General features: G+C 42.6%; 1 protein-coding gene across 2 annotated transcripts in view; it reads left to right on the plus strand.

Annotated features, from left to right (window-relative positions):
* RFX4 (regulatory factor X4) overlaps positions 1-18,472 on the plus strand; it is a gene marked incomplete at both ends in the record, with an annotated part of 165,097 nt that overhangs the window by 112,297 nt on the left and 34,328 nt on the right. For both annotated transcript variants that reach the window (XM_082850840.1, XM_082850841.1), the window contains 4 exons: positions 7,447-7,547; positions 9,562-9,620; positions 13,584-13,728; positions 18,267-18,361. In XM_082850840.1, coding sequence (XP_082706966.1) covers positions 7,447-7,547; positions 9,562-9,620; positions 13,584-13,728; positions 18,267-18,361 — 400 coding nt within the window. The remainder of the gene's footprint in view (positions 1-7,446; positions 7,548-9,561; positions 9,621-13,583; positions 13,729-18,266; positions 18,362-18,472) is intronic.

An 18,472-nucleotide genomic window follows, 5' to 3' on the forward strand; every position in this document is an offset into this window, starting at 1 on the left:
AATGGTATTATTTCAATCTTTTTTTATGGCTGAGTAGTATTCCATTGTGTATATGTACCACATCTTCTTTATCCATTCATCTGTCAGTGGACATGTAGGTTGTTTCCATGTCTTGGCTATTGTAAATAGTGCTGCTGTGAACATAGGGGTGCATATATCTTTGCGAATTATAGTTTTGTCTGAATATATGCCCAGGAGTGGGATTGCTGGATCATACGGTAATTCTATTTTTAGTTTTCTGAGGAACCGCCATACTGTTTTCCGTAGTGGCTGCACCAATTTACATTCTCATCAACAGTGTAGGAGGGTTCCCTTTTCTCCACACCTTATCCAGCATTTGTTATCTGTAGGCTTTTTAATGATGGCCATTCTGACTGGTGTGAGGTGGTACCTCACTGTAGTTTTGATTTGAATTTCTCTAATAATTAGCGATGTTGAGCATCTTTTCATGTGCCTATTTGGCCATCTGTATGTCTTCTTTGGAGAAATGTCTGTTTAGGTCTTCTGCCCATTTTTTGATTGGGTTGTTTGTTTTTTTGTTGTTGTTGAGCTATATGAGCTGTTTGTATGTTTTGGAAATCAAGCCCTGTTGGTTGCATCGTTTGCAAATATTTTCTCCCATTCCATAGGTTGTCTTTTCATTTTCTTTATGGTTTCCTTTGCTGTGCAAAAGCTTTTAAGTTTAATTGGGTCCCATTTATTTATTTTTGCTTTTGTTTCCATTACTCTAGGAGACAGATCAAAAAAAATGTTTTGCCATTTATGTCACAGAATGTTCTGCCTATGTTTTTGTAGTAGTTTTATAGTATCTGTCTTACATTTAGGTCTTTAATCCATTTTGAGTTTATTTTTGTATATGGTGTTAGAGAATGTTCTAATTTCATTACATGTAGCTATCCAGTTTTCCCAGCAGCACTTACTGAAGAGACCATCTTTTCTCCAATGTATATTCTTGCCTCCTTTGTTGTAGATTAATTGATCATAAGTGCATAGGTTTATTTCTGGCTTTCTATCCTCTTCTGTTGAACTATGCGTCTGTTTTTGTGCCAGTACCATACTGTTTTGATTACTGTAGCTTTGTAGTATAGTCTGAAATCTGGAAGGGTTACACCTCTAGCTTTTTTCTTTTTTCTCAGGTTTACTTTGACAATTCTGGATCTTTTTCAGTTCCATATAATCTTTAGGATTATTTGTTCTAGTTCTGTGAAAAATGTCATGGGTATTTTGATAGGAATTGCATTGAATCTGTAGATTACCTTGGGTAGTATGGCCATGTTAACATTATTAATTCTTCCAGTCCAAGAACACAGTAAATCTTTCCATCTCTTTGTGTCTTCAATTTCTTTCATCAGCATCTTATAGTTTTCAGAGTACAGGTTTTTTGCCTCCTTAGGTAGGTTTATTCCTAGGTATTTTATTCTTTTTGTTGTGATGGTAAATGGGATTGTTTTCTTTTTTTCTCTTCATGCTATTTTGTTGTTAGTGTATAGGAATGCAAGAGACTTCTGTGCATTAATTTTGTATCCTGCAACTTTACCAAATTCATTGATGACCTCTAGGAGTTTTCTGGTGTTGTCTTTAGGATTTTCTATGTATAGTATCATGTCATCTGCAAAATGACAGTTTTACTCTTCCTTTTCAATTTGGATTCCTTTTATTTCTTTTCCTTGTATGATTGCTGTGGCTAGGACTTCCAAAACTGTGTTGAATAGAAGTGGCAGGAATGGGCATCCTTGTCTTGTTCCTGATCTTAGAGGAAATGCTTTCAGCTTTTCACCATTGAGTATGATATTAGCTATGGGTTTGTCATATATGACCTTTATTATGTTGAGGTATGTACCCTCTATGCCCACCTTCCAGAGAGTTTTTATCATAAATGGATGTTGCAGAATTCTTTATATATTCTGGGTACAAGTTCTTTTCCAGAGTTGTGTTTTGAAACTGTTTTCTTTCAATCTTTGCTTGGCTTTTCACGTTATACACAATTATCACTTGAGGAGCAGAATTTTCAACTTTTGGTGAAGTCCAATTTATCAATATTTTATGATGTGGATTTTGCTTTTGGTGTTATATCTAATAATCATTTGCCAAGAAAGGTCACAGTTTTTTCCTAGATTATGTTCTAGATGTTTTAGGTTTTACAATTTTTACATTTTATAATTTTCTAGACTTTACATTGGTTCATTTTGAGTTTTCCATATGGTGTAAGGTGTAGGGATAAAGGTTCATTTCTGCTTTTTGCAGATGAAAGTCCAAATATTCTAGCACCAATTGTTAAAAAGACTTAACTTTTATTTACTGAATTACATTGAAGTTTTGTGGGGACTTACTTGGCTGTGTGTGTGTGTGTGTGTGTGTGTGTGTGTGTGTGTGTGTATTTCTGGACTCTCAATTCTGTTCCTTTCCTTTATATGTCCTCCTTTCACCAATATCACACTGTTCTGATGACTGTGGCTTTGTAGTAAGTCTTAAAGTCAGTTAGAATGGGTGCTCCAACTTTGTTCTTCTTTTTCAAAACTGTTCCTTTGCTTCTGCATATTAAGTTCATAGAATCTGCAAAAAGTTCTGTGAAATTTTGTTTAGGATTATATTGAATCTATAGATAAATTTTGAAAGAATTGACATCCTAACTATATTGTGTCTTCCAATCCATGAATGTGGTATATCTCTCCATCTATTTAGGTCCTCTTTAATATTCTTCATTGGTGTTTCATAGTTTTGGAGTTTTTAGCAAATAGATTTTGTACATATCTTGCTAGGTTTATATCTAATTATTTTGTGGGTTTTGGTGCTATTGTAAATGCTACTATTTTTTATGTTCAGTTTCCAGTTGTTCATTGATAGTTGAAGAAAAATGATTGATTTTTGTTTGTTGATCTTGTATGAGATCCTATTAAACTCACTGACTAATAGCTTTTTTGTAGATTCTTTGGGATTTTCTATGAGTATAATCATGTACTCTAGGAATAAAGACACTTTTATGTCTTGATTTGCAATATGTATACTCTTTTCTCCCCCTGTCTTATTGCACCTCTCAAATGATGTCCCCATTTAAGTAGGGGTGGCATTTTTGCATTTTCCCTGATCTTAAGAAAAGCATTCAGTATTCATTATAAAAATGATGCTAGCCATAGGTTTTTTTTATGGATGCACTTTATCAGGTTGGAGAAATTCCTTTCCATTTCTAGTTTGTTGAGAATTTTTATCATGAAAAGATTTTGAATTTTGTTAAAAGCTTTTTTGTACCAAGATCATCATATGGTTTTTCTTCTTTAGTTTGTTAATAAGGTGGGTTACATTGTTTGACTTTCAAATATTGAAACAGGCTTTCATCCCCAGGGTTAACTCACTTGGTCATGATAGTTTCATACATATGTATAATTGCTACATCTGAATGGCTAATATTTTGTTGAGGATTTACATTCATGAGAGTTATTGATCTTTAGTTTTATTTTCTTTTAGTGTCTTCTGGTTTAGGTATCAGGGTAATCCTGGCCTCATAAAATGAGTCCTTCTCTTCCTTTTTCTGTAAGAGTTTGTATAGAATTTTATCTAAAATTTTAAATCCATGAGCTTAAACGTGTTCATAGTATTTCCTTATTATCCTTTGAATATCTGTAGGATCTGTAGTGATGTCCCTTTTTTCATTCCTGATGTGGGTAGTTTATATCATGTTTTCTTTTTCTTGGTCAGTGTCCCAAGAGGTTTATCAATGTTATTAATCTTCTCCAAAAGCCATCATTTAGTTTCTCTGATTTCTTTGGTTTCTTACTGTTTTTCTGTTTTCAATATTATCGATATATGCTTTTATCTTTTGTTCTTGCTTTGAGTTTAATATACTCTTCTTTTTAAATTTTCTTTAAGTGGAAGCTTAGGTCATTGATTATAAATCTTTCTACTTTCCTAATAAAGCATTTAATGCTATAAATTTTCCTCTAATCACTGCTTAGCTGCATCCCACAAATTTTGATGTTATGTTTTCATTTTAATTCAATTAAAATATTTTCCCTTGTGACTTTCTTTTTGACTCATGTGTTATTTAGAAGTAAGTTGTTTAATTTCCAAATATTTCAGGATTTTCGACATATCTTTCTGTTATTTCTAGTTTAATTTTCTTATAGTCAGGTTACATATGTTGTATTGTATCAGTTCTTTCACATTTTTTTGAGACTTGTCTGGTGGCCCAGAATATGTTGGTGAATATTCCATGTGTACTTGAAAAGGCTGTATATTCTGCTCTCATATGGTGGAATGTTCTATAAATGTCAATTAGGTCAAGTTTATTGTTAGCATTTTTTATGTTTTCTATGCCCTTGTTGATTTTCTGTCCATTTGTTCTATTGTTTACCAAGAGAGGAATATAGATGTCTCTAACAATAATTGTGGATTTGTCTATTTCTTTTTTTACTTCTATCAGTTTTTGCTTCGTGTATTTTGAAGCTCTATTAAGTACATACACATTAGGATTGTTGTGACTTCTTGATGAATTGCCTGCTTTTCATAATGTAAAACCTTTTTTTATCACTGGTAATATTTCTTGTTCAGAAGTTTACTTTGATTAGTAAGATAGCTACTCCAGCTTTTTTTTTTTTTTTTTTGGCAGTACACGGGCCTCTCACTGTTGTGGCTCCTCCCACCACGGAGCATAGGCTCCGGACGTGCAGGCTCAGCGGCCATGGCTCACGGGCCCAGCCACTGTGCGGCATGTGGGATCCTCCCGGACCGGGGCACGAACCTGCGTCCCCTGCATTGGCAGGCGGACTCTCAACCACTGCGCCACCAGGGAAGCCCCTCCAGCTTTTTTTTTTATTAGTGTTTGCATGGTATATCTTTTTTCCACTCCGTTACTCTATGTCTTCATACTTAAAGTAGATTTCATATTCTCAACATATAATGAGGTCTTGCTTTTTTATCCAATATGACAGTTTCTAATTTTTAGTTGCTATGTCTAGACCTTTATATTTAATGTAATTAATTTACATGGTTGGATTAAAATCTTCTATCTTGCTAGTTGTTTTCTGTTAGTTCCTTCAGCTTTTGTTTCTTTTTTTCCTCCTTTTGTTCCCGATTTATAGGAAGCACACAGGATAAATGAACAGTTAAGTGTCACTACAAGGAAGAAATCAACCAAATCAGAATGTGGGGCATTCCATGGAACAAATAACATGATGTTGCCAATAAACCAATGGCATGAAATAGAATTTTTTTTAAAGGCTTAAGAAATAGAACAAGGCAATTATATCTTTTATGCAACGTGTGGAACTTGTTTGGATCCTGATTCAGACAAACTAGAAGATGTCTTTGAGAGGAATAGAGAAATTTGAGTACAGACCGAGCATTAGATAATATGAAGGAACTACTATTCATTCTGTTGGGTATAACAATGGCATGGTGGTTTTAAGTGTTTGTGCATGTATGTACATATATAAATACATATTTAAAACTTGTCAGTTAGAAATGCATAACATCTTGAATTCACTTAAAACACTCTAGAAAAGAAAAAGAAGCATGTGATAAATTAAACTGGCAAAATGTTGCTAATTATTGATGCTGGGTCATGGGTATTTGAAGGTTTGAAGTTTTTCTTAATAAAAATGTTAAAAACAAAACTCAACAAAGTAGAGCACACACTGAAATAGAGACCACAGAAAAGAACCAGGTCTGATGGGGAAATGATGAATTCTGTTTGGACATGTTTAGTTCGATGGACCTTTTTGGGGTTTGAAATGGACGTGTCCTGCATGCAGTTGGTCCAGAGTTCTAGAGATGGTGACTGAAGCTGTGGGCATGGAGAAACTATCCAAGGAAGGAATACAGTGTGATAAGAGAGGGTCCAGGACTAGACTTGGAAGAACTGGACGATGTAATGGCCAGGTAGAGGGGGCTGAGCTTTGTGACTGGGAAGAAGTAGCCAGAAGATGGAGGGGTCACAAATGCCAAGTGAAGTAAACATTTCCAAAAGGAGGAAGGGCTAACGGAGCCGAATGCTGCCAGATGTCAAGCAACGTGAGGACCAGAATGAGTCTATGGGTTTGTGTCATGGATGGAGGTTGCTGCCTGGGTGGGAGCTTTGTAGGCAGAGGTACAAGAGTGAGGTGAGGAGTGAATGGGAGGTGAAGAAGAGGAGACGGAGAGTCTAGACAACTCTGAAGAAGTATGTCTGTGAAGTGGAAGAAAGAGGATAGTAGCTTGAGGAGATAGAGTGAGGAAAGAAGACGGTCTTTTGTTTTTAAGGTGAGACATTTTTGAACATGTTAAAATGACAAGAGGAATGATCAAGAGAGAGGAAAAGGTGAATATGCAGGAGAAGGAGCAGTCAGCAGTGGAAGGTTCCTGAGAAGGCAGGAGGGGAAGAGATGGGGCTGGCTCCTTGATTCTATCAGGTAGGCTGACTTCTTTGGGGTGTTTTCCCTGAGAAGTAGGAGGTGATGCCACCTGCTGGTGGAGAGGGGGGAGGTGGGGGTTTGGAAGTGTGAGGAACACGGAGAAGGTTGTAGTAAGTCATGGAAAAAGAAAGAGTGAGTGAGCAGAGGAACACAGTTAGGGCTGCTTAGCTAGGGGGAGAATCCAACGGGGACTGAATGAGAGCAGGGTAGGCAGTGTTGGTGGAAGGCAAGGATGGTGTGGGTGGGGAGAGGTCCTTGTGGCAGGCATGACTAAGGAGGACCTCATGGAGGACACCGGACCTATGGTGATGAGCAGATGATTTTGATGGTGAGAGCCTGAAAATGGTGCTTAATGTCTCCTCGACTCCAGATTCCCATCTCATATTGCAACCGACTTCCCCCTCAACCCTTCACCCCTCTAGCCACCCCCCCACCCCACCTCCTGCCCCCAAACAGTCCTTGACTTTCCAAATCTGACATGGCTTCCAGGTCTGTGTCAGGGTTGTTTGTCAGTTTAAAAATGTACTCTTGCTTCCCAGTTCCTACCAAGAGGCAAACATTTTAGTAAGCCTGAGTCCCGGCTGTGTGGGCAGGCGTGGCGGTATGCTGCAGATGGGGTTCCTGCCTGCCTGGGGAGCTCCAACAAGACTGAGCAGCATGAGGAGGAGAGGCCAGTTGCAAACGGTGCTCTCAGGTCCACTGTCCACTGTCATTACCCCTCCCACAAGCCTCTTCAAAAACACGAAGGATGGTGTCTTACTCGCAGACAGGGTTCTGGATGATGCCAAGCATTGCAGTGGGCTTTTCCCCACACCTGTGTATGCTGTGTCTCCCTCGTCGACCAGTGTGGGCACCAGAGCACATTCTGTCCACGCCCTTCTCAGACCCACCAGCTCTCCACAGGGCATGGACTGCTGACCCTGTCCCTGAGGTTGCTGCTTTCAGTGGCGCCTAATGGTTGCAGTCAAAACACCATCAGAGGAAATAAGACTCTCTAGGGGCCTGTGGGGAGGACTGGGCAACACACAAGGCACTTAGCATGTGTCATTTCTCTTTCTAGCTTAACTCAGGTGATCCGAAAGTTTGCCAAACAGCTGGATGAGTGGCTAAAAGTGGCTCTCCATGACCTCCCAGAAAATTTACGAAACATCAAGTTTGAATGTAAGTATGAAGTTTGGGAGCAGGGGGGAAGGGAGGGTAACATTTTAGTGCCAGATATTTTACATAGGTTGTTAATAAAATAATAATAATAGCTAAGAATTTACTGATGCCTACAAAGCACCAACTATCATGCTCAGCACTTTCCATGCGTTAACTTCGTTAATCCTCACAAAATGTTTATTATGGGTGGCACACCTCTCCTTTACAGAAAATGAAACAGATTTAGAGAGGAAGTAAGCAGCAGAGGCAGGATTAGCCCCTAGGTCTGTTTGATGCCAGAGTTTCTGCTGTCACCACCACACTCCTTATCCCATTTAATCCTCACCCATCCCTGCAATGTAGGAAACAGTATCCCTCTTCTACAGGTGAAGCGCTGAGAGGCAAAGAAACTTCGCCAAAGCCACACAGACACGCAGATGGTAATTAGGGGCCAGGAGTCAAACTCACGCCTATCTGACCCTAAAATGGAGATTTCCCCGAAGCTCCTGTCCACAAAGTGGGGGTAATAGAAGACAGACGAGAGCTTCAGGGCTTCATCTATTTAATTCTCTGCCTAATGAGAAAGCAAAATTAATATTTCTCATGGGGGATTCGGACTGTGAATCTTTTCTCTGCTGAGCATCACCACTCATTCCCCAGCATTCATGTGGCCTGAGAAAACTGGTCCTCTTTCTCTGTGTCGATGTGTCTTTACTTGTGGGAAGTCTCACGTGCTATTAAGCCAAGGTGAGATGATGTTAAGCCAAATAAAGTTTTAAGATATGTGTTTCTTAAAACCCCATTTGAATACAGCTGGCCATGCTTGCCCGAAATAAGTACCAGCAAGGAAAATGAAGGAGATCCAATTACCCTCTCTCCACAGGCAAAGGGGGCCCTTTCAGACGTGCTTTGAGGCCGCCTGCCGTGCCCATCACCTATTGATAAAGCCTGCTTTATTTCACGGCTCTCAGCTCTTTTCTTTTCATGAGCACTAAATTCCACATCACAAAGTTAAAGAAAAAGTAATTAAGGAGAAGGATTAACGATTGATCGGCCTGGAAAATTAGAAGTTCATCTGTCCCCCGACTCCACCTGCCCCCCCCCTTCCTCCACCCCATGCCCTATTTTTCCAACCAAGCTGGTTCTGAGTACAAATTAGAATAATCCCAGGGAAATTTCTGATTGTTTCTTGACCAGTTCAGAAATTAATGAGAAGAATGCCCCGTGCCCATTTTAATTACGCTGGCAAAGCAAATCTGTTGAAAGTCCAAAGCCAGGAGGTTTGTCGGACCTGCCACCTATGGGAGCGTGGGGGCGCCCACTCTCCCCAGGGAGCCTTGGGGGTGCACTGCGAGAAGGTGCAACGAGTGGAGACACACACCTCTCCAAAGGACTCTGTAAGGATGAAGACCTTGGGCTGGCACATGGCTTGTCTGCTTCGAAACCTACAGATAGGAGATCACCCCACTTCAAAGCATCAGCCTATTATGTCAGCATAGGACCCAGGATCATCCGTACAAATAGGTCGTGGAGACTGTTGGATGAAAACGACAGATGATGAATGCAAAGCCACATTCAAGGTGCCGCGCAGGGTTCTACCCTAGAAGCAACCCTGCTCAATCAAGGTTTCCTAGTAGACATACTACTTTTTAAAGGGCCTTCTTCAAAGCTTCCACTTGATTCCTGCAATTATTTATGGGGAGAAGTGATTGAGCTTGCAATTAGCGAAATGAAAGACAAGTAAATAATTGCTTTTACTCACGGTTGATTGACGCCACAGTTTCTCACACCTGCCAGTGTGGAGTGTGGGCAACTTTGAAATATGTACCCCAAATAGCGTCATCTTAGGAAATAGTTGTCCATATGGGAGAACAAAGAAGCAAATGCAGGGTTTTGCCAGTGGGTGCAGAAAACAGGATTGGACAGTGACGAAGTTAGGCAAACAAGGAAGCTACTTTTTGAAATCGGCCTGCGGAAAATCCAAGGTCAGACCATAAGCATAAAATGTGTCATACTCACTCTTTTCTTCTTGCAGTGTCGAGAAGATTTTCCCAAATTCTGAGACGGCAAACATCACTAAATCACCTTTGCCAGGTAGCTGTCCTGTGTTATGTGTTCTAACTACTGCTAAGTCATTGAAAATGAACGGCAAATCCACAATCACTCTGGAGAGGATCTGTCAGGGTGTGGTTGTTTAATAGTACACTCTCACCATTATCTTAAATTTCTACAGATAAGGAATTGAAATGCTAGCCAATCACTAAATAGTTTCAAGTAACATACAGAATAATTTCTGACATCATTTCCCCATTAACCTTTCATATATTCTAGGTCCACAAGTTTTGTGTTTTGCTTAAGTACATTGGGGTTTCTCAGCCACTGTTGCCTTTTTGGGCTGGGTAATTCTTTGTTGTGGGGAGTTGCTTTGTGTATTGTAGATGCTTAGTGGTATCCCTGGCCTCTACCCACTAGATGCCAGTAAGACCACCCACCCCCAAGTACCACTTTGGTTGCGACAGTCAAGAATGTCTCCAGCCATTGCCACGTGTAGCCTGGGGGGTGCAAAATCACCCCAATTTTGTTTTTTCCCCAGGTTTCTGTTCTTTTTAGCACAAAAGTGACATTTGCTTACTATTAAAAAATTTTTTTAATTAATGAAAGTATATACGTACAGTAAAAAGTGAAAGATCCAGCTGTAGCTCTGAGGTTCTAACTGATGGCATAAAGTTTTGCATTTCTGTTAATTTTGAACCTCAAGGAAGGGAATCTAAGTCTGTTAAGGCAGGCCATTAACATTCATTAAACTGTTAATGACCTTAAAGCCCAGGGGACAAACTGGTGGCTGCAGGTCAAATCTGGCCCGCAGATGTGTGGGGTTATTTTTGTTTGATTGGCATATGTTCAAAAAATTTTTTTTACTTAGTCACTAACAGTTGAAACTAGGAGATGACAACTAAACACCCACATTTTCTGTAGAAAAATTGTAAGAGCTGGCAACCCCAGAGCTAATTTCCCCGGGGCAATAACCAGCTGGATGGGCCGAGCTTTTCTCTAGCAGGCAGCGTCCTCTCATCACCTCCGCTTTCTCTTACACTTGGCCCACCTCACTCATGCACTTCACCTGCCTGCCTTGTTTATGTGTTCGGGTTTGTAACCTCTCCCTTACATTGTTGGTTCTGGGTTGGTGTTGGTTACTCAAGGTCAAGGTGGGAGGGGGAGGGGTCTCTAGTTAGAGTGGCCTGAAGGAAGGCTCCAGGCCAGGAACCAGAAAGTGTAAAACTACCGCCACCCACCCACCGCCTCACACACACACCCCCCTCACTGTTCCAGCCCTGCCCCTGGCATAAATGGCACAGAGGGAAACCTTCCACATTTGTACTGTTTCAGAGGCCACACCTGGGCACTGTTCTGGGGTAGGGCAGAGCCTCACAGGTTAATGGGATTCAGGAAATAAAATGAATAGTAACAAAATAAAGAAACACTGCCAGGGTTAGTTTTCAAATCCTACCTCTGTGCATCAAAAGGTTTTAGGAGGGACTCAACACAAGCCTGAGGGTTCTATTAATATCACTAAACATATAGTATCTACACATAAAGATGAAAAATTTCTTGTTTAATTTTTTCTATTAAATTTCAATTGCATAAATATGTGCATCTTTTTAAAACAAAAACAATAATAATTTTACAATAACAAAAACAGTGATTAGATGGAAGCAAATATTTCCAGACCCTTAATGATGGTAAATTCTGGGTCAGGGAAACTCATATTCATCATGGGTATTGGGTCTTGGGAATTGTCATTTTTGTCTTTGTATCTTACACGTTTATGAAATATAAAAGATTTTAATGTGTATATAAAATAAATTGATTTGAGATATTCTTTATAAAAAAAAAAAAGGAAAGACTGCATTGTTTCTGAGGGTGCATGCCGTCTGGTTCTTCTTCCCAGCTTGGAAGAGCCGGTTTTGGGTCATATCAGGGAACTAGATACGGTTTTAGGACATAGTTAAAAGTAGACATTTAGGAAGTTTAGAAAGGCCTTTGACCCTTTAATGTACCATGTAGGTAAAAGCATCCACACCCACGCCTACAACCACCTGCATGCTCACGGGCATGCGCACACACACACACACTCGCCACTTCTCACATAGACGGTTCGTACTTTAATCAGCAATTGCTACCTTTCCATCTTCACTGGACAGCTATCAGACACATCTCTGGATCAGCCAAAGGACTAGGGTTAGTGCTGGGAATGAAACACCATGGAGCATCTTAGCTAATATCCCAGCAAGCTTTCCTAAACACACACAAGGCAAGTCAGACTAAACAACATCCAGCCAAAAACTCACCCCCAGATACTTAAACCCAAGAGCCAACTATTCAGGCCCTTTTGGATATACACTGAGCAAGCAACTTGGCATTCATATCTCAGCCATTCATCCCACAAAATCTTTTGAGTGCCTACTGTGTGCCAGACATTTACACTTAGTGGTACTTGCCCAACAAAAAATAGTGAAAAGTGATAAGCGTTATGAAGGAAAGAGAATGGAAATAGAGAATAACGGGGCATTTTAGATCCTATTTAGATAATGTGGTTAGAGGAGCCCTCTCCATGGGTACTGCATTTAATTTTGAGCACGCATGATGGCAGGGTGGCCGGGGCAGGGTGAGAGAAGAACATTTCAGCAGCAGGAGCACCCTGTGCAAAGGTCCTGGGGTGTCAGAGCGATCACAACAAAGAGAATCGACCTGCATGAGAGGAGCCTCATTTATTGAGCTCTTACTCCCTGAACTGTGCACCTTGCAAGCATTATCCCAAGGAGTCTTCAACAGTGGCCCTCCTGAAGAGATAGGTACTAGTACATCTTCATTTTATAGATCAGGAAACTGAGGTTAATCTGCTTGCCTGCCCCCAATCAATCAGCTGGTCTGTAGCAAGGTCAGGATTTGCACTAAGTATATTTGAATCCAGAATCCTAGACCTTCACATTCAATTATCATTAGAAACCAACCCAACTCACTTTTCATATATTCATATATTCTAGGCCTCTGTGTTGTGCAAAGACTTCTACAATGATTTAAGTAAGATTTTATTTTACCTGTGCTCGGACAGTCTACATGTAAAAGGGTTGTCAGTATTTACATTTGATTGGAAATTCATAAGCATTAGGCGGCTTATAATGTCCATGTGTCTTTGAAATCTTGTTTTGTTTTATTAAAGACGTTTTTGAAAACATGCAAGTAAAGGAAATGATTCTGGAAGTGTTTTTCTTTGCTTTTATCAGTATTGTTACAACTTGGTAGTTCCAAGTATTGTTGTTCCAAGTATTGTTCCAGCTTACAAATTTAAGTTCTACTATGAGGGTTGCTGAGGAAGCCACAGATTAAACGCACACACACTCACACACTCACACACACACTCACACACTCACACACTCTCACATTCACACAGACCACATTAAAAGACCACTGAGTCGTAAGGTATAGTTTCCTTTTCTTCCATCTCAATTGTTCATATTTGTTTTAATTATTATAGTTACATAAAAAGCAAAAGCAGAAAGCTAGACCATAAACTGCTTCAGAATGCACTTAGATGAAAAATACACCTTGTAAAATTTCTGGGGTTGAATCTATCATAGGCCCAAGGGTAGCAGGACCCTTCCTAGATCTGAGCCTGTTGCTTCTCACACGCTGGAGACACGGGTTATTAAACACAGAGCTCTCGCCCACAAGCTCACATCAGGAGGCTGACAGATCTCTGGGCTTCATCCCATTGTTCCACGGGGTCAAGACCAAAGGGGCTGGGAACAGCAGGTTTGGTCTGGCCTAGGCCACCATGGGGTAGTTTCTTTTAAAGAGAGATGTGAGGAGAGAGCCACAGAGAAAATGGTATACGGATCTTCTGAGTTAAAGACTCATCTTCTGAGTTTTCTTGAATTTCAGAGTACTTTGCAAAGTACCATAAACAGATTCATTAAAAAGAACTAAAAGGAAATAAAGGAAGGGGTTTTAACCTAACAACCCATGAGCTAATGAGTTGATTGTATTGGATTCCAGGCATCTCGAACAGTGATCCACAGTGCAGACATCACATTCCAAATGCTGGAAGACTGGAGGAATGTGGACCTCAACAGCATCACCAAGCAAACCCTCTACACCATGGAAGACACTCGAGATGAGCACCGGAAGCTCATAATCCAGTGTAAGATGCTCTACCAGGGCGTGTGTCTTTTTATTTGTTTAAAAAGAAAGAAAGAAAGAAAGAAAGAGTATCTTGGTACATGATTAGGTGGCATTCCCACCCTGTCCTTCTCCCTGGGATCCCATCCGCTCTCTTGTTCCTGTTGAATGGGTCGGCCTAGATGGAGGGGCTAACTGATTTACAAGGACATGGGTCAACCTTGCTGGAGAAAATGGGTGCTGGGGCATTGGGCAGCACACAGTGTCAGGCAAAAGGCCCCACCCGTGACCCTCGATGCCAGGTGCTGTTCCCTAGGTGGCATCAACAAATGAGGACAAAGGCTTGCTGCCTCTCTCAGTGTATGTCATTATGTCAGCCTGGAGGAAGCTGGAAATCCCGCCTACTTTTCTGTGGAGGGTCACGGGCGTCAGCCCACCTATTTACTGGCAGGTGAACCTCTCAATCATAGTAGATGTTTGAGAAGGGGATGGAAGGTGATTCACTTCTGTGAATACATGTTCATGCCCCTGTGGATAAAGATGGTGAGAGTACCGCTCCAGGTATTATCCTGATGTGGTCGGGTTGCTCTTCTTAGCAGCAGAGGACGCGGAAGGCCAGAGAACACCACCATTCTTAGCACATCTGTGCTGTTCCTCAACAGCCCATCACAGCCTCTGCCCAGGGAATCCCCTGGACCAGGGTCTGTTGGCTCCTTCCTTATTTTACTCAGCCGTTGCTTCTTGTGCCTCGGGGGAAGGGAGCGTGAGGACAGAGGGTGAGTCCATCCGCCCCCATCAGCTCTTGGAAAGCTTGGTGCTGAGGCTGTGCTGGGTGTGGGGGATACAGCAGCAGCTGTGCCTTCTGGATGGGGTGAGGCCCGAGGCCCTAATAGTGACATTCAGGAAGCTGCAGAGTGGCTGTCCCCCGCCCCGAGAAGAGGGGCCTAGTCTTCTGAGAGCCCCAAGCCCCTTAGGTTTCTACTACACCCCCTCAACACTGTTGCCCTGAAGGAAAACTTTCTTCATCCAGCCTAAGCATGTCATGTTTATAAACAGAGTTCTCTAAGATGTTCCTATTAGAGACCTCTTTTCAAAAACAAATGGAGCAGCTGAAGCACTGGATCACGTGGACCTTCCCTGGGGCTTCTTCTTTCCTAGTGACCCCAGAGCTCCTCTCAGGCTCTTATTTCTTCCTGTGCAACAGCCTCCAGCCTGCTTCCCCCTGTTAAGAATTTTAGAGATTGTGACAAATAATAATTCAGCTGATAGAGTGCCTAGTTTATGCCAGGTCCTGTGTCATGATCTCAATCTCCACATCAACCCTTTGGGGAAGATTCACTTAACAGCCCCATATTACAGATGAGAAAACTGAGCCCCAGAGAGGTGGTGAACCTTTCCCAAGGTAGCAGAGCTAGACCTGGAACCCAGGTCTAGTTTTGGTGTCACCGCCATGCACTTGTGCATGCCCGAGGAGAAAAAAATAACGAGATGTGGGCAAGCTTTAGAGGTTCCAGGATCTTTCCAAGTGCTCACAGTCATGCTTCCTGTTGTGTTTTTCCTTCTGGAAGGCAATGGAAAGCATGCCTAAGAGCCCCCTAACAGTGCTAGCTATACTCCTGATGGCCATGTCCCCAGGGCCTCACACAGGGCCAGGGGTAGAGGCGGGGGCCAGCAATGTTTGTAGAGGACCAAATAGATGGGTGGAAGCCCAGAATGATCCAACTTCCTGGTTCTGCTAACCACTCCTAGCAGCATTAGACTCAGCTCTCTTCTCCCCTCAGCACCTTTCATGGGGGGAAGAAAATGTGACCCAGACTCATAAGGAAAACTACAATCACCATTGCTTGTTTTAGGGACCAGGCTCTGAGCCTTTGCTGGAACAGCACGAAGGTCATTGCTGCTTCTCCAAGAAAGAACCTTTTGGGGCTTTCTCTTCTGGCTTTCTTAGGCTGAGGGCAGAATATTGTCCTTTATTTTTTATTTTTGCGGTACGCGGGCCTCTCACTGTTGTGGCCTCTCCCGTGGCGGAGCACAGCCTCCAGACGCGCAGGCTCAGCCGCCATGGATCACGGGCCCAGCCGCTCCGCGGCATGTGGGATCTTCCCAGACCGGGGCACGAACCCGGGTCCCCTGCATCGGCAGGCGTACTCTCAACCACTGCGCCACCAGGGAAGCCCAGAATGTTGTCCTTTAAATCTGTGATTGTATTCTTCTAGAGGAAGGGAGTCATAATGAGGTTCAGTGCAACCCACCTGGTACTTAGTGAATGCCTGTCCTGGGTCTAGCACTGTGTTAAGACGCTGAGCAAAGAGCAGTGAATAAGATGGACACTGCCCTTGCCACGTGGAGCTTAGAGCGAATGGCAAATCAGAAGTTGAACAAGTAATTTCCAAATGGCTGTGTTTTACCGAAGAGGACATACTATGTGATGCAGTGCCGGGATGAGGGGAATTGAGGAAGCCTGAAGGCAGGTGGCCTGGCACGCGGGTGTCATCCTTGCTCCTTCCAGACAGCTGGGAAGTAAGTCCCTGAACACAATGAGCTGGACCAAAGGTCGGTTGGAATAGGACTAGGGGCACCTGTGTGCCGCACCCTCCTTTCCTTACAACCAGTTGACAAGTCTGCGGATTCTTGCTTTAGGGGGTTACCATCACATCCATGATGTAGATGCTGGCTGGGGATGCCTGACTTACCTCAAATTAAAAAGTACACATTGGGACTTGAGCATGATGATTAGAATGAGTCTTAAGTGGTGCTGTGGTAAGAGCATGCGGTTGGGATGCCCGACAGACCTTGATTCAAACCCTGGTTCTGGTGTGCTGTGACCTCGGCTTCCAAATCTGTAAAATGGGGATAATGCAAAAGGATTAAATGGGACAATGTGTGCCACATACATGGTACACAGCGTAGAGCTAGTGTAGAGAAGAGGTTGGGAGGCAAGCACTTGAGGCAGGCTGTGTTAGAAACTTGCCTCTGCCATTAACCAGCTGTGAAGGTCACTCATCTCTGTGTGCCTCTTTTGCCTCATTTGTCAAAAGGCTGGGTGTGTGTGGGGGGTGGGTAACAATAGTACCTACCTCCGCGGGCCGTTCATCCTTTCAACAAACATTTGAGCAACTACTGTGTACCAGGCACTGTTCTAGGTCCTGGCCTCATGACATTCACATTCTAGGGGTAGTCTAAGGTCGGAGTGTGCCCGTAGAAAACATTTTAGGAGAGTGCCTGGCATGCGGCAAGCACTCAGTAAGTGTTGGCAGTTAGCACTTTCATTGCCATCTCGATCATTATCATCACGGATTGAAGCACAGTGGCTCAGACGCACAGGCAGTGCCGTGAAGAGCGAAGGAACACCAGAGGGAAAGTCAGAGACTGGGTTCCAGTTCCTGCTCTGCCACCAACTCACCCTCTGACTCTGAGGGGGTCATCTGATCTCTAAGACATAGCTTCCTCACCTATAAAATGAGACAGATCAACTAAATGGGTTTTGTAAAGTCCTTTCTCATTCTAAAGTATATGTTTTTGGGTCCTGGAAGCTGACCTCTTGCAGCAGTTATCAGTTAAGTAAAATAGAGCAGATTGGCCAGTCCTGGAAAATGGGACAACAAAAGCTGCTCAGACAAATGAAAACTGTAGGAACATGTGAATCCTGAATCGTGGTTTGATTTATTGAGCTTCACATACAAAAACACAAAGAAATGTAATAACAGGAGGTGTTCCGGATTGGAGATCACCACAGCAATGTTTCTACTTTCTGCAGTGCTTCACTGATTACAGAATCCTTCTATATTCAATGATTTGACGTGTACCTGAAGACAGGTTGTAAAGTGATATGATGATCCTCCTTTGACCAGTATGGAAACTGGAGGGCACAGTGATGGTTTCCTTTACACAAACGTTTCTTAAGCGTCTGCTACGTGTCAAGCACTGAGAGGCTGGTTAGGCTGCTTGTCCAGTATGGTTGTGGTTCAGAAACATTTGAATGGTCAAATGTGCCTTACCACGGGGCAGAGAGCAAGAGAGCAGCAGTGCGTCTCCCCTGTCATGCAAGCAAGCGCATACTGGATAAGAGCTATAGCACAGGTAATGTGCCAGCTAATAAAGCTATCAGGCAAAGAAGTAGCAGGGGGACACACCCATGCACACCCCTAACTATAGCAGTGTTCTTAGCGATACAGTGAAGGTAGAATGCAAATAGTAAAGTGCTGTGAAAGTACAGAGGGAGAGTGATCAGTTCTGCCGGCAAGGGGCATGGGAGGGTAAATAGGATTTCATCGGAGGATCATTTCAGCTGTTTCATGACAGACTGAACAGTCTAAGCAGAGGGAACTGCCTGAGAAAAGCGGGGATGGCAAGTAACCCGGGGTGGCCAGGGCTTAAAGTGTTCACAGGCACGGAAGATGAGCCTGGAAAGGTAAGTTGGGGTGTATTCTCTAAATCCTTGAATGCCCTGCTAACACTTTGGAGTTTTTTATTTTATTCCGTTGTATTCCTTTGTTCTTTTAACACCTGTGTGTGTTTAAACACAACTGCATGGTGTGTGGGGTCTCCTCTGTTTGACAGTGTATCAGGAGTTCGACCATCTCCTGGAGGAGCAGTCTCCCATCGAGTCCTACATCGAGTGGCTGGACACCATGGTGGACCGGTGTGTTGTGAAGGTTGGTAAGCTGAAGCGGAAGGTGCAGGCCCGGGTATGGCAGCCCATCACTCGCCTTGATGGCGCTTGGGTAATACAGAGCCCCGCAGTGAGCTAGCTGAGTGTTTCCTCG

This window comes from Leucopleurus acutus, assembly GCF_964270905.1.
Source record: "Leucopleurus acutus genome assembly, chromosome: 11".
NCBI classification, from domain to species: domain Eukaryota; kingdom Metazoa; phylum Chordata; class Mammalia; order Artiodactyla; family Delphinidae; genus Leucopleurus; species Leucopleurus acutus.